Source organism: Lagopus leucura, unplaced genomic scaffold, assembly GCF_019238085.1.
Source record: "Lagopus leucura isolate 7727_CA_CO unplaced genomic scaffold, USGS_WTPT01 Super-Scaffold_797, whole genome shotgun sequence".
NCBI lineage: Eukaryota > Metazoa > Chordata > Aves > Galliformes > Phasianidae > Lagopus > Lagopus leucura.
Genome location: NW_024962259.1, coordinates 1,419,437 through 1,442,018, shown reverse-complemented (window position 1 = coordinate 1,442,018; position 22,582 = coordinate 1,419,437). Strand labels below are relative to the sequence as shown.

The following is a 22,582-nucleotide window of genomic DNA, read 5'->3' as shown; positions in this document are numbered from 1 at the left end:
TGCTATAAAAGAACTGCATAGTAGCTACCATTCTTGGCACCTAGAAATACTCCGGATGATTTAGCATGTAATTATCATTGATCCTTGGCTGTCTCTACACTGGCGCCATTGGATGCATCTCCTGTGATTTCCCCACCACTAATTTTGATCTGCTGGATTTTAGCCCCAGTGTCTGCCCTTGCTAAGCCTTCAGTGTTTCCTCACATCACTACGAGAGCTGCTGCCTGCCTGCTGCAGCGGGAGGAAATGTGCTGAAATCACACCGACCAAAAGCTCTGTGGGGCAGAGACTCTGCCAGCCAAACCAAAGCATTCTTAACACAGACCATCCCCTGCAAAGGGGGCTCTGATCCCTCAAGTAACAGTGATAAAAGTAATACACACACGTTGGACAAGTAGAAATCAAGGAATGACCAGTTACCTCTCTCCTATAAACATCCATTGTTTTTTTCTGCAAAATAAAGAAACAAAAATAAAGAAATTGGGGTGGGTGCTTTCACTCATCCTCTTTGAGACATGAAAACATCATTGCACTGCTGCTGTCGTGCAGTGCTCTCCAATTAATTCTCATTACGAGTAAAATCAAACACAGCAGCGCAGCTAATCAGGGTACCATCAAAGCTAAGAGCATCCACACACCGTAAATTGTTCCATTAGCTGTATTTACTGTTAGCACTGCTTCTTCCATCACAGCCTGCCTGTATGCCTTCAATTAAAGGGGCATTCTAATGGAGCTAAAATAGATTCATTTATGAGACACAGATTAGATCATTCAGTATTAGGTAAAGGAGACAGGAACCAACACATTGCAAAATATAAACACCACAATTAAAAGCCTCAGAAGATGTATCTGCTGTGCAAAGGGTGCTTACCTTGTGATTTGAGTAACTCAGACTATGTTACATGTCATCCACAAATGAGCAAGCAATTGAAGGCAAGAAATTAACTGCAGGGTGTTTATGCACACATCTTTCTTTGAAGCACACTTACTTTGTGAAGTAAACTCGAAGAAGAAAAGGGAAAGACAGGCTAAATCAGAGATGCTCCCAGCAAGCCTTTAAAGGCTTTTGCAAGCTTTCAGTTCTGTGTTTCCTGTTCTAGCTAACAAGAGCCACACAGATAATCTGCAGACCAGAATTATCCTATCTAATTAACCCTGCAGCAGACAGTGGCCTGCAGAGTGCCTTGTGGAAGCACAGTGTCTGTCAGCCATCAGGAATAGAACATCTGCTGCCAAACAACACAAGCAACACAGCCTGCTTCTCTCCTCTCACCAAAGAACCTGCAGAGCGCTGCCCCTGTGCCCCTGTTCTGGGGAAGGCAGGATACTCTCCCAGGCTGTTTTTGGAGAGGCACTGATACAGACCTGATTTTGTATTTTAACCACGATCAGCAGCCCTACTCAGAAGGAATAAACTGTAATTGGAAGAAAAATGTGTACATCTTGTTGTAACCTGGTTGTTTTTAAGAGGGCACACTCACCATCTCAGAAGTAGAAGCAGATCAGCCAATCTGTACAGCAGTGATCTTAACACAAACCCAGCCTGGCTGGTGTAGTACTAACAGGAATCCTGACTGTGTTGGCATTGCAATGGGAGGAAGCTTTTGTTGCTGGAAATACCATGACCAACTCTGAATGATGGATAATCTCAGCTGGGACAAACAGGACAGCAAACACTAGTTGCACCAGCAGAGATGCCCTGCTGACTGCACACAAGGAACTGCATGTGAGGGGTTGAGGGCTGACAAGGCAGCAGGAGTACAAAGCTGCCAGACAATAGGATCATTGGCCACAGGGTTGTGCAGCTTCCCTTGCTGATGCAAAGGTTCCTGGGACATCTTATGAATATTTGAAGATAAACACTGAGTATCAGCTTTTCACCCTCCCTGGCTCTTGGCCATACCCCTGATGGCAAACTTTCACGTAGGCATCACTGCTTCCCTTCTTTTTTTTACAGTGTTAATACTATTCCATATACATTGTAGAAATGGAAGGCAGAAAAAAGTCACCTGCTTGCACAGAGAATCTAGCTTCATTTACTGACCTAGAAATGCCCGCATCAGAAAACTTTGATTCTGTTTCAGGCAACCTAATTCCTGCACAATAGCAGTTCACTATCTCCTTAGGGAACCTGAGATACAAATCAGGCCCCATTAGGTTTACAGCGTGCCAGCTGAACTGTTCCATTTGATGAAACTGAAGAGTGGCCAGGGCTTTTACTTAAGGAAAATTAACAGGTTAAAATTCCTAGATGATTTTAAAAGGACTCTGATGTCGTCTTCTGTTTTGTCAGGTGGGTTCCTTGACCAGGTGCAGTGCACTGGGGTGAAGAGAAGGTGGATGCTGGCATAACAGCTTGAAGGCAGCTCACATGGTAAAGTTGTATTAGTCTTCTAGAGGGATCTTAGCGAGGCAGGCAGCACACCACACACACACAAGACAAACAGCTGCTGGGAAAGAGAAGAGGAACTCAGTAAGTTAAATATTACATGGAGTAAAAAAATAAATTAAACTGTCCTTACTGTAGAGAAGTTGTGTATGTAAATTAAAAAATCTGCCACATCTGCAAACAAATTATTTTGAAAGTGCATCCTATTCTGAGGATCCTGTCACAGCCTAAGCAGGCAGGTCAGCTCTCTGCACAGGTCCTGGGAAACCTGGGGGCTTCGGTGGGGTACCACAAGGGGAAGGGATTGCACAGAAAGGGGGCTATGGCACAAGAAGGCCAACACTGAACTGGAGAGGAATCAAACCAGCCCAGCTCTGAGCATAGTATCCATCAGCCCAGCCTGCTGAGGGTTACAGGTGCTGGCTGTGCTCAGCCCTTTCCAGATCTGTAACTGGGAAGGATCTCAGCTGTTTCACCCCAGAGCTGCACATCATTTCCCTTCCTCCCAAATATCCCATCCTTTCTCCTATCACCAGTGTTTATAGCTTTACTGCTGCTACAAGAAACCCTGAATATTCTGTGTCCTTTTGAACACTGCCAGTGGTCTGCACCAGTTTCCCCATCCTGATCTCCAGCTACTGACAGCAATGCCAAAGCACACCACAGCACCCATCCACCCTCCATCATTTGACTGGAAATAACATTTGGAACAAAAGAGTCATTTCTTATAATGAGATTAATTTTGCAATGCTCTTAACGAGTGACTTGTTGCAATTACTGTGGATAAGCTCTGCAGCCCTTCAGGCTTCAAATCAAAATGGCAATTAGTGATAAAACCTCATTCTGTCTCAGGTTGAGTGCTACACGTGCTCCTCCCTGAGAGGAACAGCAGCACCTCAACCCCTGTATGGCCTTGTCACCCCTTGCTCAAAGCAACCATTGAGGCAGAGCTGGGAGCCAGCCCAGGCTCTGAGCCCAGAGCTGATCCACGTGGCTGAAGCCAAGAGCTCCTACAAAAGCTGGGATTTCTCCTGCTTTTTTTTTCTTTTCTTCCAACTGGACAGACCTCGTCTGCTCCCAGTGTGGGTCTTTCTGACCACACTGTGGAGACTATGGTGACTGTGTTTTTGCCTGTCTGGCCACTATCCAGCATCTACAGAGGCCAGGAACAGCTGGGCAACAGCTTTTGTGCGTACGCCCAGCCAGAGCTTGGAGCAAAGAACGAGCACAGACCATGGTTATCCAGAGTTCATTTTTAGACCTGGTCACTGCAAAAGCGCCTTGCAGTTTGCCTCTCCTGAATGCTGGGAGTGCCCTCCATCCACCATACAGATAAACACCATGAGAATGCACTCCAGAGGCCAATCCTGTCTGCATCTAACACAAGACATCCAAGCATGCACCTCTGCTGCATTCATGTTTCCACCCCCACAGCTGGAAATCAGATTTTTAGATGTCCAGATGTCTGGTTTCCTTCAAATAGCTGGGTTTCCTCTATCTTGTTTATTTGCTTCTGATCCTGTTGTTTCAAAAAGAGTGAGGGTTGCAGCGGAAGTTGTGTGTTTATCAGGCAGCCAACGGACAGAGGCCTAAGAAAAAAATTAAAGTCCTACAACAAAAAGACTGCAAGAACTGTTGCACATAGCTCATTGCTGCATGCAACAGAGAGTATTTCACTCAGAAGTCCCCAGATCTAGCACGGCGATTCTGGCCCACCTAAGCACCATTTAGAAAGGCTTTCTGCTTACAGAAGGATGCAGAAGCAGTAACTGCAGAGGAGACAGCGCGCTCTGCAGTTGCTTGGTAACTCACTAAGCAGTGATGCTTGATCATGAGCCCGAGACCTGGGTAACAAAAGGCTAAAGCAGCCCTTAATTAGCTGATCAATGGCCAGCTACTGCTGCCTTACTCCCTGTCCAACTATAGCTCCTAACTCATTGTAGCAGTATGCCCACGGGTCAGTGATAAAAGTCCCTTCAAATTGTGCAGCGTTTGGCTGAGCACCTGTTTATCTATCAATTAGGGAGGGAGCCGCCCACCAAAGGGTCTGAGGCCATTGAAAAGAGATGTGTGTGCCAATATCAGCTTCAAAGAACTCATTCTGATGTCAGAAATGAATTATCAGCTGAATTACTCAGCTGTCAAGATAAAAGTAAACTAATTGGCCAGTATTGCCAAACAAGACTGAGAGGGAACAGAGTCACAAATCAAATAAATGGGTGCTGGATTCATGCACTTATTTTCTGCTTCCATTCTTTCACCTCTGTCAGAACCAGAGGGGCTAGGCTCACAGAAAACATCAATAGATAGAACCCATGCTGCCTTTAGCAGGGGTAAGGCATGTCCAACAAAGCACGGCCCAGTCTCTGCATTCAGAGACCTTGGGCCATCCTTCCAGCTGTGGCTGTTGAGCCACAGGTGCTTTTCTGCTTGAAGAAAAAAAAAAAAAAGCTGCAATTCCAACGATGGATGTATGTCAGCCTTTGGCTGCTTCGTGTACTGCCAATTGCTCTTCCAAAACCAAAAGGAAGAACGAGAACAACTCTTCCTCTCAAGCTCAAGCTACAGAGAGGACAGGCAGCTCAGAGATCAGTTTGAAGCAGAAAGGCAGTGAATCACCCCGAAGTTGGTGTCCTTTAGCTCAGTCCCTTACGAGATGGGGAACTGTCTGTTCCTCCTGTGCCCAGGGTGTGAGCTGAACTGAGATCCCTCAGCTCACTTCTCTGTTACCAAACAGCTGGCAGAGAGCTACAGGCTTTCAGACTGTTTGCAAACTGAAAATCTCCTTCCGTGTCAGCTGTAAAACTGTGGGCGAGATGTTGGCTTACTGCTTTTTTCCCCCTTTCTCTTTCCTCCTCTCCTGCTCTCAGCAGCTGCTAGTTATGGCATGAAAAAAAAAAACAACCCCAAGCCTACATTTTGCTCATTTTCAGTATCTATGGTAACAGAACAGAGTTGGCCAAAGCAATTATCCTGCCTCTGCCCGTTGAGATGTTTAAAGGCTGTTATAAAAATGAGAAGTTGTGGGAATACAGTGAGTGTGATGGCAGTAACATTTGCACTTCATTGCTGAGCCACACTTTGCCTTCACTTTCAAATGAGCACAAATGCAGGCTCCCTTTAAAGGACTGATGGAAGAGAAGACAGGCTTCAGCTCCTCACCCACAGCTTTCATCTTACTGTGAACTCCAAACCAGTCCCACCCAGTTACAGCCTCCACAGTCTCAGTTCATTAGTTCTGTTTATGGTCTAGCACCACAATATGCATTCTTAGAGAACATTTTGTGCCTCTGTCCATCACAGCAACTTCGCCTCTCACCACATATTACCTTTCTGGAGGTATTCTGTTCTACGTATTTTAAAACTGGATCTATCCTCTGATTCTTCTTACTGCTCAAACTCATACTGAGCTCATTCAGCACTAACAAGAAGGCAGCTACAAGCATTTGCAGATAGAAGATTGCTTCATTCAGCTTCACCAGCAGAGAAAGCATCTCCTGTAGCTATACACTCTCACTAATGGATGTGGCAAGAAAGTTGACAAAGTACTTTTTTGACAAAGCCAAAAGAAGCTGCCAAAGCTATTTTGAGGGCTCCACACCCTGTGGACAATGAGACAGCTTCAGCTTCTGGCCTCTTGGCTCTCATGGCTGAGCTGACTTGCTCTGCCTGCATTCTCCAAAAACACCACAGTGCCAGCAACACTGCCTGGATCCTCCCAGACAGATTCAACAGATGTGAAGAAATGCTTCCTCACCTGGTTTACCTTATCTTCATTGGGATCTGTTACACGGTCTATTCCATACTCTAGGACATCCAGCATGCCGGGCTGTTATGAACAGGAAACATCAAAAGCTTTGCCACTCATTTGTTTTAAAGTCTGTTGGACATACTAACACATGAGGGAATTCCCAAAGCCTGAGGGCTGTCACTCGTTGCTCTCCACTGTGACCTTACCCAGTGCATGAGATGAACGCTTTTGACTGGAGGGCAGGGAGCACATCTCAGGCTGTGAGCAGCACAGCTTGGCCTGGCACTGCCACGCATGACACCCTCCCTGGGAATGCACTACTCTCCACATGGCTGCTGCAGCTGAACCTCCCTCCCCTGCAGCTTTGAAAACCATCACAGTGAAGGTGGTGTGGATGCAGGGCTTTCTTTTGCACCCCAGTCTGGCTGTGGCTGGGAGAGCTGTGGGATGTTCCGTCTTCTGTATGTACAACATCCCTTCAAGCCTCTTCTCCAGGACTGTCACTGAGTCAGTTGATTCCTCAACCCTGTGGCCCTTTTTCACCCTTTTCAAGCGTTCCCTGTGGTGAAGCAACGGGATGCACACCCAGGCTCATGCCCACAGCTGATCCCCAACAGGGCAGGGACTTATCCCAGGGGCTCTAAGGAAGGGCCCTGCTGAGACACAAAAGCCACACACTATCATCTGCAACTTACAGGAGTTCTGTTCACAAGCCAGTAGGCTCTCTCCTGGCAATCCAGAGCGTACCTGTCCGCCTTCTTCCGCTCCTTTCCTGCCCTGCAAAGCCAAGAAAAGGATTTCACTCTACTGGCAGAAATCATGATTTCTTCTTCAAAAACCAGTAGGATGACAAAGTGGACACATCTCCAGCCTCCCCACCCCACTGGGTTCCAGTCTGCCTGCCAAAGCTCTGATGCAGGCTCCTGACCACATCTTATCCCAGACAATTCTGGGCTGCAGATCACACAGTTCACATGGTCACACGTGACTGCTACTCCTCCCTGCTTCTAGCTTTTGAGAAATCATCATCTTCCTGAGCTCAGCTGGGAGCAGACACATCCTCTTTTGAGCCGACGGACAGCCCTTTCACAGAGTCCCATGCTAACAACCCTCTCCTTGCAGTCAGTCTTGCTGCCTGATGTTTACTCATCTCAGACACTACCAGGCAGTATGTAAGGGCCGCTACACAGAGGTCCTGCCCATACACATTCTGACCCATATCTCAGTTCAGCATTTCTCACAGAAACAACGTGGAAACAGCACCAGTTCCCAGGCACTACATTTCAATCACCTCCACAATTAAATAGAAGAGGGACTAGCATGATTTAGGCTCGAACCAAGTAATTTTTCTCCCAGACACGTCCTGGGTACACATCAGCTCTGACCATGGACACGGGAGCATTCCCAACAGGCCATCTGCTGCGGCCATAAGTAGTGGCTAGTGGGTGCTGGCTGCCTGCACCACCAGCTGCAGCAGCCCCAAACAGCCCCAGAAGCATTTCATCTGCTTCTTCAGATAGTGCCTCAGTACCCACCTTTAAAACTGCATTTGGAACCTCTAAGCCTAAGTCTGACCTCAATTTACAAGCACAACAGTCTTGTGCTTAATGAGACGGTTATCAGATGAGCTGTATTCTGACAACTTGGCTACCATCCCAGTGAGGACAGAAATGGCTGCAGAACAGTAGAGGTGGTGCTTGTTGAAGCAGAAGGTGAAAAAAAGTAGAAGGAATCCAGAGAACTAGGAAATACCTTATCTTCAAAGGAGGAACCCCATCTCAATTCACTGATTTTCATGGGAATTTAAGGGATTCAGCCCCCCACATCAAGCCATTTTGTCTGGGTACCTAAGAAAGCACTTCAGTTTTCTCCAGAAGTCTCTGCTGGGAACTCTTACCACTTCTTGATTCCAGGACTGAAGTTCTGCTGTGAGATTTGGGCAAACAATAATCAAACCAGACCAGTAACAGCTCCTACGTCCAGCAGGCTGACCCATAATGACACATGGCCATCTCTGATGCCTGAGCTAAAAGAAGCTATAGCTCATGAGGGCTTGCATGCTGCAGCATCAGGCCTTAGCTTCTGCAGGGAAACCTCAATCTCATCAAATGCAAAACCTAAGCCTCCCGTAGCAAAAGCCACTCACAAAGAGGCATGCCTTTGAGTCACCCACCCCCACCCCTGCTCTCACTCTGACAAACCACCGATTTCACATTATTGGTGGTCAAAGGACAGGCAGGGAGAGAAACACAGATGCAGAAGGAGAGAGTGAGACTCTGCAAGTCCGATGTCCACTCATTTGAAAACAGTTGCAATCCTTCACGTGTGAAGTGCAAACTGAACAAAGTTCCCACGTTAAACGGAAAAACCTGCAGCCTGATATGAAAGGCAGGTTTGTCTCACAATTTCAAGGGGTCCTTGCAAGTTATTTTAAAACTGCAGCTTATGCTTTAAACTGTAATTTAACTGTGTAGCAGGACAGTGAAGCTCTGCTTTCTCATACCCACCCCTCTGATGCAAATAACAGAATGCAAGTCAACTCACTTATACTGCTCTTTGGCCTGCATAATAACAAAATCCCACTTGTAGTTTATTTTTTTATTGAGCATGTTGTAATGTTCCTGGAATAAAAATAAAAAAGCAGTTAGTGTGAATATTCTGGACAAGGCACTCCCATGCTAGGGTTTTCTTGACTCTCCATAGCTCAGCTCTAACTGAGCCAAGAAATCTGGATTGTTCTGAATGTAATTATATGAATTGCAACAGTTTAAAAATACCACAGCAAGGAAAGCAATTACTCCTGCTAAAATTATCACTGACTTCAGAGTATTTTTCTGCACCAGCCAAGTTTTCACTTCCACAGTTTTGGCTTTTGATACCACTGGAGTAACACCTCATTGAAAAGAGGTGACTTTTTGGTACGCTTCATTCATAGCAACAGAGGGCTTAAGCTCTAGCAAATAAGGAGCTTGCCATGGAACAAGTACAGAACCTCCTCACCTTTTCATACTCTTCTAAAATCCCTTTCCTCTTGATGTTCTTCTTTGCTAGGTAAATTGCTGTGGAGGAAGAAACAAGTAAGCAGTCAGTTCTACTTAGGCAAACAACTCCAAGAATAATTAATAAATTGCCTACACTGCAAATACAGGACTCTTCATTACAGAATCCTTCTGAGCATGAGCTCCAGGCTCACAAAAGCTCACCAAAGAGAAACAAACTTTGTGCTTTGCCATCAGTACCACACAAACCATGGTATGGGTGGGAGCAGCCACGTGCAACTGGTGCTGTGTGCCTTCCACCAGCAGCTGCTCCTCCTTTGGGAACTCGGCCAGGATTTCATGGGCCACAGTATGTTGAGCCAAATCTTTAAGATACTGAGGTTGTCAGAGCTCGTCCTCCACGTTTTCCAAAAGCAGGCCAATGTTTTGTTTCAACTTCTATTAAAAACATTCCCGTGTAGAATGTGCTCTTTTTCAGATCTACAGCATAATGTAGATAAAAACCACAGAGGACAACCTTGGTATAAACAAACCCATCTGCGAACTGCACAGCCTAAAGGAGTAATTAAGCTGATCAGCCCAAGGTTCATGACCAGCCCTATGATAAAAGGCATTACAACGGCAGCAAAAGAGTGAAGGGAAGAGGTGTCAAGAGATATTGGCAGTCAGTGCACATTATGTAAAGAAAGAATCATCTCTGAATGCAGGGCTTGATCCAAACCTACAGAAGACAATTTTGGGCTCACATCCAGGAATATACTTAACTACTCAGGGAAACCCAACCTTGCGTTTAAAGTCTTCCCAACCCAGCAGAGTATTTTAGACACTTTCCAGTCCTACATCTCTGGTTGGAATGTAAGAGAAGGATAAGCCCTTACATCAAAGGCACATGAGGTGCACGCATCCAGAGCATTCCCTCAGCTCAGCATCACTCAGAGTCATTCACGAGATAAAATAAGCACAAGGGCTGGTCACACCATGCAGAAAGGCAGCAAGAAAAGACAAAGAGCAAGCACAATGCAGGACTGCCTACACAAACACTTGTACCAGAATTACCTCTCCTAAATACAAAGCTATCACTTACCATAGTCGGTGTCATCAGCAGGCCAGCTTTGTGCGGGCCAGAAATACGGGGTCTGCAGGAGAACAAGTCTTTTGTTAGTGCAGAGCAGCCGTGAGCTCATGCCAAGTGGCACACAGCACTGCCCGACTGGAAGCAAAGAACAGCTTTTCTCTGCCATACCCAGACCTCAGCTCCTCAGCAGTGTCTCAGTACGCACAGTGGTGCAGGCCAGCTACATTATGAGAATTTAAGTCAGACTGACAATTTCAAATCCACTTCTGCTCTACAGTCAGTGTGTCCTAGCTTTCCCTGCCACATGAACATTTAGACTGAGATGCTGGAGCATGATACGGCTCATTAGTACTTTCTCATTTAAAGTACTAATGAGAGCAGGCTAATTTCCCATCACAGCAGAAATTCTCCAACTGAGAACCTTGAAAAAAATCTCATTATCACTGTGGGTTTGTGTGTATCTGTTATTCATTCTCCCCAGATCATTCTACAGTCAACCATGTTTGATATATACATCAAACATAGCAAATATTCCATTTGCTATGACAAACCTGGAAGGAAACATATCTGGAAGAACTCTCAGCTATTTTAGTTGAGCTGGAGCAGTAACTAAAACTTAGAGGAATATCATAGTTTGACTGTAATCTGTGCTCTGATACACAGGAATGACATCTGACTGGGTGAATCAGCATCAAGCTGCTCTGTGGATCCCTTTTCCTCCTCTACACTGGATGATCAGCATGGCTGCACAGCAGGGACTCACGGCTCCAACTCCTGGGGAATTGCCCTAGGTGCCTGTATTCAAAACTTGTGTTGAACTCCCTCACAGTGGCATTAGACAAAGTGCAACTCACTTGAAACCTGTACAGGCTGCCATCTGTCCTGAGGGTGAGATTCTTTGGCTCCTGAAGAGGGTAGATGTAGCCATATTTGACAAACAGGTCCCCCAGGTGCAATGCCTCTGAAAATAGGGAAGGTAGAAGTTTTGATTGCATGGCAACACTGCACTGGAATTTAGCAGTGAGCTGCTAGTCAGGAGAGGATTCATCCAGGAGATTTGTCTATGGAGATCTTAAAGTCTTACAACCCTAATCCGGAAAGGCATCATTACCTTACATTTCTACCCACCTTCATTAGTGATCTGTAAACGCTGGAGAATCCACTGAAATATATCATTACCTGCAAAGCAAAGAAAATACTGGGCACTTGAAACCAGAAGTGTACAATTTGTGGGTCAAAATGATAGCTTTCCAGTCCTCACCCCTAACACAGCCTGGGAGCTCAGCAACTGCAGATTCCTCCTTGCAAATGTTTCTCTTGCATGACACATTTGAGAGCACACAGATAAAATGCACAACATCTCACTGGCCATGCTGTCACTCTGGCTTTCTTCTGACCAAGCAGGAGCCAGTTTGTGGGAGTGGGAGCACAGGGCAGCAATGAGCTCAGGATGACACGCTACGTGTGTGCAGAAGACCCACGTGGCCTAAGCAACATTTAAACCCTAATCAATGGCTTAGAAAGGACTTAAGCAATACAACAGCTTATACCCCCAAGGAAGAGTAAGCGTCCCTTGTTCTGCACTATCTTGTCTTGGAAGTTTCACTGCATAGTATCTCCAGATTCACAGAGCATGGTTCTGTCTCAGTTTGAGTTAGAGCCCAGTGACTACTCTGCTCTGGTGCTTTATGGAATGCGACCTTCAGAGCAGAAGGGATGTCTGAGTCTCAGATCCAGGTTGCAGTGATAACAGGATATATTAAAGGAAAATGAGTTCTCTTCATTTGCAAACACTGCAGCTCTCCCAGTTCTTCTCTTGGGATGTGGTCAGTCATACCCAAAGTCAGCACAGATCTCCAGTGGTTTTATTTTCACATTCTGGGAGGCAGAATCTCCTTCTGCTTCAATAGGGCCAAGCAGAAATGCACTCAACCCCTGATCAGTTACTGGTCTCTTCTCCCCAAAGTCCCCTAGGATTGTAGATTGTGATGCTAACCTTTCTTGACATTGCAGTGATGACTTAACTTTCTAATAAGGGCTCAGAGCTCTTATCCTACTGCCTGCTTCCTGAAATAGACGAAATTAAAGGATTATCTCATCAATCATTTTTAGACAGTTCTCTCTGTATTATCTCCCACAGGTACACGTTTAGCATGGATGTTTCTTTGCCTTTTCTGATGTAAGCCATTTTACTAATACAGAATTTACCTAATTCACTCCCTGCAAGCAAACAGCAAAGTTCTTTGCAGTGAATGTGTGTCCACAGATTGATCTGTTCTACTGTCTTTCCCATTCCATCATTAAAAATTAATTAATTTCTCAAGCAATACCCAGAAACCAATCAGTAAATATGCAATTTTTGCAGCCCTAAATATATCGCAGTTTGGAGTGTGATGACTGCCACACAACTGTAACTCACATGGCCATCAGAAGGTGGTGACAGTTTATGCAGGAAGAAACTCGTAACAATTCTGGTTAAGGAACCAGAATAAAGCAGACAGCATGTAAAGACAACAAGCACCAACGGGCATCTTCCCTCCACATTATCTAGCCACAGACTTTTAGGAAGTGGTGTTTTCTATTGGGCAGGCATCAGGAGAAGCACTTAGTCCAGTTGGCACACCATCTACAGCAACGGGGCAACTTTCCTACAGCACTGCCTTAACATTTAATAAGAACTAGCAGAGCCAAGGCCAGATCTTTTGCAGATGCAAAACAGTCCACCAAATTTCATTCATGGCTGCTTTGTAAGGCAGGAGCAGGATGCGCCATAACACACTGAGGTGCTCCTCAGAACAAGCTTCAGACATCTCCTTACACTGACTCTGACTGGAACCATGGGCAAATGGCTTAATCTGCATGCCTCCTCTTCTGTACCAAAGGAAAAAAAAAAAAAGGGAGGCAAGAAATACGCAGGGCCTGCAGGGCTCCACAAATACAGTCAGGATGAATTAATTTTTTGGGGCTAAACTTCTTCCTGAGTCGCCCAGAGCAAGCTCACGGGTCTCAGCAGGAGTTTTGGTTCTGAATTTCAAAGTGCTGCAGAAAAAATGAAGCAGGAGAAAATACTGGTACAAGTACGTGTGAATATTTATAGCAGAGGATCCCTCACAAGTGCTGCTGTGGAGGCTTGGAGAACAGGCAGCAGAGCTACTGATAGTGCATTCTGCTGCCCTGGGCAAGGAGCGAGCAGTCATAAAGAAGGGCTGTGATAAGAGCTGCCTGTAATGCTACACATGACACATTAAGTCCAGCTACGCATCTGCTTCTCCTCCAGCCTGCTTGAAGGAGGCAAAGCTGTCATTTAAAGGTAGAGAAGTGGGCTGAATATATATATATATTTTTTCTTCAACCTGCAGGAAAAGAACAATTACTATCAGAAAACGTTAAAAGGAAGACTAATTGTTTGTTGTTCATTTCTGATGCAGGATATGTCATTTTGATTCCACTGTGCCTCTTGTAATCACAATCTAATATTTATCCTTATTTATGATCCAGCAACACCAGGAACACAATGGGTCTGGAGCCCAGAACACCTTCTCACCTCTACTCCAAGAAAAAGCACAAGAAGTTGAGTGAAACTCACATGAGAGAGCTGTAGTGCATGATTAGAAATCTTTGTCTCTTATTCCAAGAGCTAGGAATAAAATGAGACAAGTGAGACTGAGATAAAGGGAACAGGCATGCCCCAAAGGATATACAACAAATGTTTATCAGGAGCATGGGCTCCATCATAAAATAGCTTGGGTTGGAAGGGACCTCAAGGATCATCAAGCTCCAACTCCCCACCACAAGCAGGGTTGCCAATCACTGGATCAAGTGCTAGGTTGGATATCCCAGGACTCCATCCAACCTGGCCTTGAACACCTCCAGGGACGGGGAATCCACAGCCTCTTCAGGCATCCATGCAGCAATAACCTGGGGATAGGCAGGGGGTCTTCACACAGCTTTCCTTTGCCGAATTTGGCCACAACTCTTCCCTTGGAGAAGTTCTTACCTGCCACGGCATGTGGGATGTTTGTGATCATCACCCTCTGGGTCTGTGTCTTGATGCCCGTGTCTGGATTCTGCATCTCCATTATAAGCGCTTCAATCTGCAAAGCGTGGAAAGTTGCTTTTATTGCACAAATAGCCCAGCTGTGCACAGACTCACAGATACTGTATCATTCACCAAGGAAAAAAAGAAAAAAAAAAAAAAAAAAAAAAGGCAGTATTTTGGCTGGTGACCAAACAGCAAAGGTTCTGTTTCTGGTCTGCAGATAATAACCAGACAGGACTTCAGGAGCGCAGCAGGAAAAGCACACTGCTTCGCTGCAGGGCTGAGCAAGAGGTGCAAAAACCAGGGAGATGAGAAGGGCCCATCCTTTGAGAAAGTACAGCCACGTTGAACCAAGCCTCTGAAGCAAGCAAAGGATCGATTATAACAGAGACCAGCGTTCACATGTTACATTTACATCCTTCTCTTACCCTTGACTTCCTGATAACAGCATCCTAAAAGTGCAAGAGTGTCGCAGTATGCTCAGGATGGGTGGGCCTGGGACATGCTCACCTCCTCCTTCCATGTGATGCTCAGCTGAGGGCTATGAGAGCTTTGGCACTGTGAGATGCTCTGATGTTTGCTTCTGCTTCCAGAGACATTAAATCAGAACTGGTCCAACAAGACCAATTTAGTCTCTCTGCACATCCATTTCAGGAGAAGCTGTAGCCTTTTAACTAGGATTTGTGGATTTAACAAGTGTGACTTGATGACACTTATGCACAATGAAGGGCATTGTTTTCACAGGCACCACAGTGACTTTGGCCCTGAGTCTTGCCAAATTCAGTGAGGATTTAAGCCCATAGTGACAGGATGCAATCTAGGCTTAACAGCAAAAATGAATTTTCAGCTGTCCTTTAAGCCAGTGTCAAATTAATACTAAAACAGAAAAATCTGGTAAAAATTCACACAAACACTTGTATATAAATACTTTGAGACAGCAAAACCAGGCCCAAAACAATGGAACATGATATTCTTTTTCTGTGTGTGTGTGTGTGTGTGATATTTTAACTGAACCCTGGGCTGTGGCACCAGAGATGGGGCCAAAGGACACAAGAGTGCCCTTATCCAGCACTCTGCCCCCTGCAGCAATAGCACCATCTCTGCCAGGTTCAGCATTCCCTTACTCCAAGGGATATTGGGATGCAGAGACAGCAGTGCCCATCACCACTGGACTCTGCACTTGTTGCTTGCAGTAGAGCACAGCATCCTCTGCCCCAGTCTGCATGGCTGGAGCACCTCAGGGCTGCCTTCCCCTCCTCAGTGAGTTCCAGACAGGTCTTTAGCAGCCAAGAGTGTGGAACTGGCCTGGAAGCCCCCCCACACCTCCCAGCACAGCATGTTCTTCACTAACGAGCAAAGAGCTCCTGACTGCCGTTGCATTCATTCTGTTTTGGGCTCCCTCTTATCAATGGAAAAATAATGTATACCAAAAAGAAACAAGCAAGAGGAGCCAGGGAGCTGCTGCTGGGGGGTGCCTGCTGCTCTGGCTGCAAACCAGGCACTTTGCTGATCAATACTCTGCCTGCCTGTTCCTCTCCTCCCAAGGGAACACTCTGCTTTATGGCAGGTTGCTGGAGGCAGGAGCCAGCCAGCGGGAGGCCAGAAGGGCTGCTTAAAATACAGCAAGAACATTTGCTTGCTTTGCTAAGGGCTTTCACGCATTTTGTCACACTTTCAGCCAGAGCAGCATTGTCTGGCTTTAATTTTGTACAGCTAGAAGCCACTTCCTGCCTTTGATGATGGGTGGAGATGTGCAGAGGTAAACATCAGCAGGAAAACTGCTAACGGAGCCAGGCAATGGGGTGAGCTCACCTCTAGCACAGAGCCACAGAAAACCACGAACCCCACTGAGGTCTCCCATCAGATCAACAGGAATCTCTGCACAGAAGTGCTTTCACCCCAAAAACAAATACAACAGGAAAACTGTCTCCTAACTGCAAGTCAAAGGGGCAGTTAAGTGACAAGCAAACCTCTTACATTCATGAACCATAAGAAAAAGGATCACTGTATTTTGGGGACGCTGGCAGACAACCAGTGACTGCTGGGGCAACACAACCCTGGTGAAGGCTTTCTCATGGGAAGGAGCAGTGGGGACAGGTGGCAGCTCGGTGAGCTGCCTGGTCACACTTCCCATGCCTGTTTCTCCTGGCTTTATCCTCTGGGCACCCACCAGGGTCAGGGTGTGCTGGGTGCAGGGTCTGAACATACAGCAAAATGCTAAAGGGAGGAGTTCAGCCCGCTCATGAAGGCACAGGCATCTCCATTCATGATGTCAGACACATTTTCCCAGCAGGCTCCAGCTTCGTGCAGTGCCCACTCCTGGTGCTATAGTTAAACATCTGCTGCCTTCTCCAGCAGGAATGCTTGCGCAGTTATAGTCCCACTCACTGCCTACTAAAGATCATCCCTCTCCATTCTGACTTCCCAGATAGCAATGCAGTATTTCACTGCTACTCTGGGCTCAAAAGATGAACGCAACCAGTTTTCTAGGTCTGCAATTATCAGTCCTGCTTTGCACATTCATAGATGATGAGGGGAAAAAAGAAAAAAAAAAAAAAGACATGAGTCATTTGTTAACCAGCTAAAACTCCCTGCTTTTCCTTAAGCGAGACTGAGAAGAGGAGGAAGATTTTCCCACCCCACCACAGCAAAGCAATCCAACATCAAAGAGAAGTAAATCCACAAATGGGGAAAAGGAGCTGCAGCCGTCTCTTGTGCCATGCATTGTCTTTTCTCACTGGACCACCATCTCCATTCCAAATTAAACCCACAAGGAAACAAAACCAAACCAAAAGACAGCCCTGCCTAGCTGCACATACAGCTTCTCACCAGGGATGCTCACAGCATTTCACACTGCGTGCAGCACTTCACTCAAACAGCACTGGCATTTCCACTTCTAGATGGGAAGGGCCCCAACCCTCTGAGATGCCTTGGTGATGAACTTCTTGTACCTAGGAGACAGCATAGGGAATGAGGAAGGGAATCACCTGCCCTTTGCCAGCACAGCCCCTGCCTGTGCACTCAGACTAACTCATCCATGGGACAAAACACATGGCATCAAAGAAGCCAAGAGGCTGACAGCTCAACTCTGGCAACGTTCTGAACCTCATTTAAATGGAGAGCAGGAGCCTACAGAGAAGCCCCTTCCAGCCACGACACAATTCCAGCACTAAGACATCTTTAAAAACATCTGGAAAGACAAGCAGCAACTGAATAGTATCAGATGGGAGAGTTCAAGCCAAGATGGAGCTGGGCTGGGAAACCCCAACCAGTGCTGTGAATCCGGTTCATCTCTGCCTGCCTGGACATCGAGGAACTGAATAAGGGAGAGGCAGAGAAAAAGGCAAGCGGCATCCATCAGCCCAGCCCACGAGGTCTGAGTCATGATGCAGCTCATGTAGCACAGCAGAGGAAAACACAGAGCCCACCAGGCACTGGGAGCACAGCCCATGCTGCTGTGTGCCTTGCTGCCTGCCACCCTGCGAGGCCAGATCCTCACTGCTGGGGCAGCACAAACCCATGGCTACAGCAGACGTATCAGCCCATGGCAAAGCCTAAGCACAGACTTAAGCAATTAACAAAGCTTCTCTCTACGATTTTAGCTCCTCGAGGCTCTAAGCCTCCAAAGCGCTCGCTGGATGCGCGCCAAGCATCTTCAGCTCCCCTCCAGGAAGACACTGAAGGACTCAGTATATCAGGGGATGTGACCATCACCATGTACACGCTGCAGTGTAACAGCTGAGGCTCTGTCCATGGCTTCCCCAAGGACTGAAAAAGCAGAGAGAAGAGCCAAAGCCTGCTTGTGGACCATCCAGGGGTGTCCTTTCACAGTGCCGCTCCCAAAGCACTGTAACTACTCAACCCCCCTGCCTCTTGCAGAGCAAACTGTGCGTGCTCCATAAGCAGTGCTGTATTTTAAAAGATCTTCCCACCTGAGGAGCTCAGAGCACTTTGCAAAGTCTGCTAACACCCACGGAGCAGCTGAAGCACAGCTGTGGGAGGCTGTTTTCTCAAAGCATGCAGCCTCTCCCCTACACCTCTGCATGAAACCCCACAAAGTATACTTAGTGCAGAATGTGGCCCTGTGTATTTCCTCTGCTGGGTTTCCCTGCCAAGTGTACCTTGAAAGACACAAATGTATAATTCCTGCTTCCTTCCTTGTGAAAAGCACTGCCAGGCTCACACCTGAGCACTGAATAGCCCCTGATTTCCTCACTTGTATCCCTGGAACCTTCGTGTCTCTGTAGGCCGTAGGCATTGCAGGAGAGCTGACTCAAATAGCAACTGGCTGGCTGTCACTGGAAATTCAGCTAATTCCACTCAGCAAGATAAGCCACAGGCAGGAGAGGTGGGTGGAAGAACAGCCAGCTTAACACTCTGCTTTTAAAAATCTCTGCAGATATTGGTTGAGCTAAAACCCAGTTACACTTTTGAATGAATGCTACAAGGAAGAAAAATAAAAAACCAACCCAACACTGAATGCAACATTACGCATCACATCCAAAAGCGTAGGCATGCATCTTCCCACTCTTTCAACTGTTTGTGGTCACAAAGACGCTCGTCTCTGAAAATGTGGAAGGAGGCAGGAAGCAAGAGCTGGCCATGACACACGCTCATAAAGCAGACAGCAGCGGAGCGGCTGGGAACGCAGCGGAAGATACAGCCTCGGCCATGGCACGGAGTTTTCCCCCAGGGAACGACTGGGTTGCAGGGATTTAGGGGAAAAGACAAGAGAGGGAAGAAAACCGCCCGAGTAATTCAGCTAAGCTAATAATGATAATATAAATAACTTCCAAATTACAGCTTTCTTGTCTCCGTGACTTCTGCACAAGCTGCTTCTCAGCCACCAGCCGAAGCCCCGGTGCCGGGCGCTCCACGTGGCCACACGGCACAGCCCTGGGGACGATGCTCTCCCCGGCGGGCAGCACGCTGCCGGGGGGCTCCGGGGAGCAGCGCCCAGCAGGATGCTCGGACGGCTCATATGGACGCGGGGACTGCTACCCGGAGCGCCATCAGGCAGGGTGCGATCAGTGCCCCCGCTGCTGACGCCCAGAGCGGCGCTGCCTGTCACCCGGAGCTCCTCAGCCCTCACCTTTTTCAGGAAGGCCATCCGCGGCCGGTAGCGCTGCCCCTGGTCCAGCCGTGCGACGGTCATGGTGCTGCCGATGGGCGGAAAGCGCGGAGAGCGAACGGGCAGAGCGGCAGCTCCAGCAGCGCACCTGGCTGCAACCCCCCGCCACCGGCTCCTGTCCTCGCCGAGGGTGGCACCGCCGCTGTGCGCCGCAGCCAATCAGCACCCGCCGTTCCACTCACATTTACATGCAGGCGCGGGGCGGCTCCCGCCTCGGGGCGCCAGTGAGAGCCGGGCGGGGCTGAGAGAGCGGGAGCTGCGGGTGGGTGGCAGCGCCCATAGGAAGCTGTCCTCGTACAGTGTGCGCTGGTGTTTGGGAGGGCAGCTGGCAGAGCTCCCCAACACTGCTCAGCCCCGGGGAGAAGAGAAGAGTCTTCCCAAAACGCTCCCAGCGTCCAGCTGCTGGCATGGAGCAACGCGAGAGGAGGGCGGCATTCGGGCAGCTGCACCTGTAACTGCAACGCCGCTGCCTGTCAGCCAGCAGGGCGGTTTGGGGAACTCAACGGATTTGTCATGCGGGGAAATTATGACTAACGGTGACCAGAGGAACAGCACAGGGTTACAGCGTGCTTCCTCACGACAGAGCTGCCTCGTGCCAGTGGGTGGGGGAACAGAAACCTGACTGGCAGCACTAAAAACCAAGAGCTTCGTGTCTCTGATTTCTTCAGTGGTGGGATTTCCTCCTGCTGCCAAGGTGCGGCCAGACAACAGAGCCAGGAGGAGAGGCGGTCCTCACTCACCTGCCCAGCATGGCCGGTGTTGTCACACATCCACAGACACGCACAGAGATCATCCAGGCACACTGATAGCCCACACGTTCACATGCAGCACTGCTGTTTTGAAGTCATGCATTGGAGCGTCCGCACGTCCCATGCACGTGCTTTTCTGCTTCTTGAGGCACTGCCTTCCCCAGCACAGCCAGTGCTACTGCTCTGACATTACAATCCCTGCGCTGGAGGAAAGCACATTGGCTCTGAATACAGAGCCAAGTTCTTTTCCATTCATATAACACCCTGAGGGCATGGGCTGCTTTCCCAGTTGCTCTGCTGCCCTCATGGAAGGGTTTTATCTTTATCTCTGCTCTTTCATACTATCTGAACAAGTCAGTGCTTTGGAAGGCCTTTCTTCTGTGTCTGCTTTCAGTCATTCCCATGTGAAATCCCCCTGTGAGTCACAGCAGCCTGTGAATCGCAGACACTTCTTACTTTCCAAAGGCTTTTCCACCGTTCTCTGCTCTGTGCTGCTAGCTAGCATAATGACAATGAGTAACCTGTCATTCCATTAATACCAAAGTTATCACACCTCATGCTTCATGGCATCAGCTGACTGCCAGAAGGAGAAGTTCTTCATGCATTTGCAGTGCTCATAGTTCCAGTGTTGTGTTGCTGTTTGGTTTTTCAAAACAAGCTCAGATCCTGGTGGCCCTCTGATACTGCCAAGGTGACAAACTGTAGTAGCACAGACTGTTCTGTAGGCAAACAGCAGGAGAGAGGGAATTAAAAGTGGGGTGAGATGAGGTAAGGGAAATAACAATGAAAACATGCAAGCATTTTGAAGGTGTTAAGTAAGACAAGTGATTCCATTTCTGAGAAAGAGAGATAATGTAAGTAACTCTTTTGGACATGATATCAGGGAAGAAGGCCCTGAAAAAAGATGCAGTTCAATGTCTTGGCTTTGTAAGCAAACTGAAAAAAATCACAGTAAATTGCAAAAGGTTTCTCTAACTGGCTGTTGGCATTGCCCCTGCTGTGTTGTAGAAGGATCCAGAAGTTCTCCAGATGACATGCAGACACTGGCCTAAAAACAGGATCAGTCACCACCAACCACAAGTGCCCCAGACAGTTAGAGGAGCAAAAATGGCCATTTCACACCACAAGGCTCACTTTAAACATTCCCCTGAGCCATACAGGTGTCTCATTTAGGAGAGAAAACGTGGTCTATAAGTGAATTCAGAAAAACAAAATTTCCTTGCAGGAGAGCCAGGAGAAATAGCTTTGAAAGCGCTCAGGCTGTGGTGTGAGCTCTAACCTTGCTGAGCTCCAACACTCCTGGTAATTTTAAACCCTGCTGTTCCACCCTAACACCTCCCTCACAGCTCAGGTTTGGATTTTTTTTCAGTTTCTAGTCTTCTCTGAGAAGCTAAAATAAAATGTGAGAGCGTTTCTCTGTGTATTATAAATCTGTTTCACGTCATTGTTATAAAAACGTCAAACATAAGCTCAACAGTGATACTATTTAGAAATGACGCAAACCACCAAAGAGAGATCAGAGATGAACCGTGTTTCACCTGCTGCCCAGGTGAATTGCACCAGCAGTTAATGTGTGATGGCAGCTTTGCCATGTGAAGCACGAGGCACTTCAATCAGATTATACAAGTTCACAAAGCGCAGACAGTCCTGAGCTTCCAATGACAAAACCCTCACCTGTGGAGAGCAAACAGACTTTTTCCATCCCTGATACAATCTGGCAGACTTATAGGTGAATTTGTCAGTCCAAAAAGCTTGTGCAACAGGGCAGAGCAGAAGAGTGCCAGCAGAAGCCATGCACACTCCCTGTCTTCCTGCTTATTTCCAGCTCCCCCTGTTACGGACTGATGTCCTTGTGAAGTCCCTTTCAGTAATGCTTGTTCTCACCAGACAGGTTCACTGTGAAGGCAACAATTCTTGTTACTTTCTGTTGTGGAAAGCACTGCAAGTGGAATCCCCCCTTTTTTGAAGATCACATTTCCTAAGTGGTTGCCCCTTCTTCACACATCAGAAGTTGAATCATGCAACACAAAAGACATGTGGTGACTACGTTTCTATCTGAGGAAACTGGGGACAGCAGCGAGGGGAAGGAAGAGGTAGGTAAAAGAATCAATGAATCAACGTAAATGAATGGCACTCTGAATGTCAAGCTCAGGCTGAATTTCAGTACGCAGTTCCTTCCAGGAAGATTTCAAAGTAGTTTATCAGAAAATAGCATAAACTTGGCACAGACAGAGACATGACTTAATCTCAGGTCTCCCAGTAAGGCAACAGTGGAAGCACTGTTTCCGGAGTCCACTGTCCCAGCTGGTAGAGCACAAGCACTGAAAACAAGAGGGATCCTTAACTGCCAAAAAACAGTAGTGAGCAGGAACAGACAGCAAGCACTGGTCTCCCATCACTGCTGAACTTTCCAGGGAGTGGCAAAGAAGTGGCAGAGAAGAAGGAAAAA

At 47.3% G+C, this 22,582-nt stretch overlaps 1 protein-coding gene across 3 annotated transcripts in view; it reads right to left on the bottom strand.

Moving 5' to 3' along the window:
* The window catches only part of RGS9 (regulator of G protein signaling 9), a 29,090-nt gene extending 9,591 nt beyond the window's left edge, over positions 1 to 19,499 (bottom strand). For 2 of the 3 annotated variants that reach the window (XM_042865184.1, XM_042865185.1), the window contains exons 1-10: positions 19,346 to 19,499; positions 14,212 to 14,308; positions 11,343 to 11,393; positions 11,069 to 11,175; positions 10,224 to 10,275; positions 9,141 to 9,199; positions 8,685 to 8,761; positions 6,836 to 6,917; positions 6,156 to 6,218; positions 421 to 450 (exon numbers count right to left, since the gene is read on the bottom strand). In XM_042865184.1, coding sequence (XP_042721118.1) covers positions 421 to 450; positions 6,156 to 6,218; positions 6,836 to 6,917; positions 8,685 to 8,761; positions 9,141 to 9,199; positions 10,224 to 10,275; positions 11,069 to 11,175; positions 11,343 to 11,393; positions 14,212 to 14,308; positions 19,346 to 19,408 — 681 coding nt within the window. In that variant the 5' untranslated portion in view covers positions 19,409 to 19,499. Of the gene's footprint in view, positions 1 to 420; positions 451 to 6,155; positions 6,219 to 6,835; positions 6,918 to 8,684; positions 8,762 to 9,140; positions 9,200 to 10,223; positions 10,292 to 11,068; positions 11,176 to 11,342; positions 11,394 to 14,211; positions 14,309 to 19,345 lie in introns of those variants that run through there. The other variant, XM_042865186.1, reaches the window with a different exon arrangement.
* Positions 19,500 to 22,582: the final 3,083 nt, after the last annotated feature.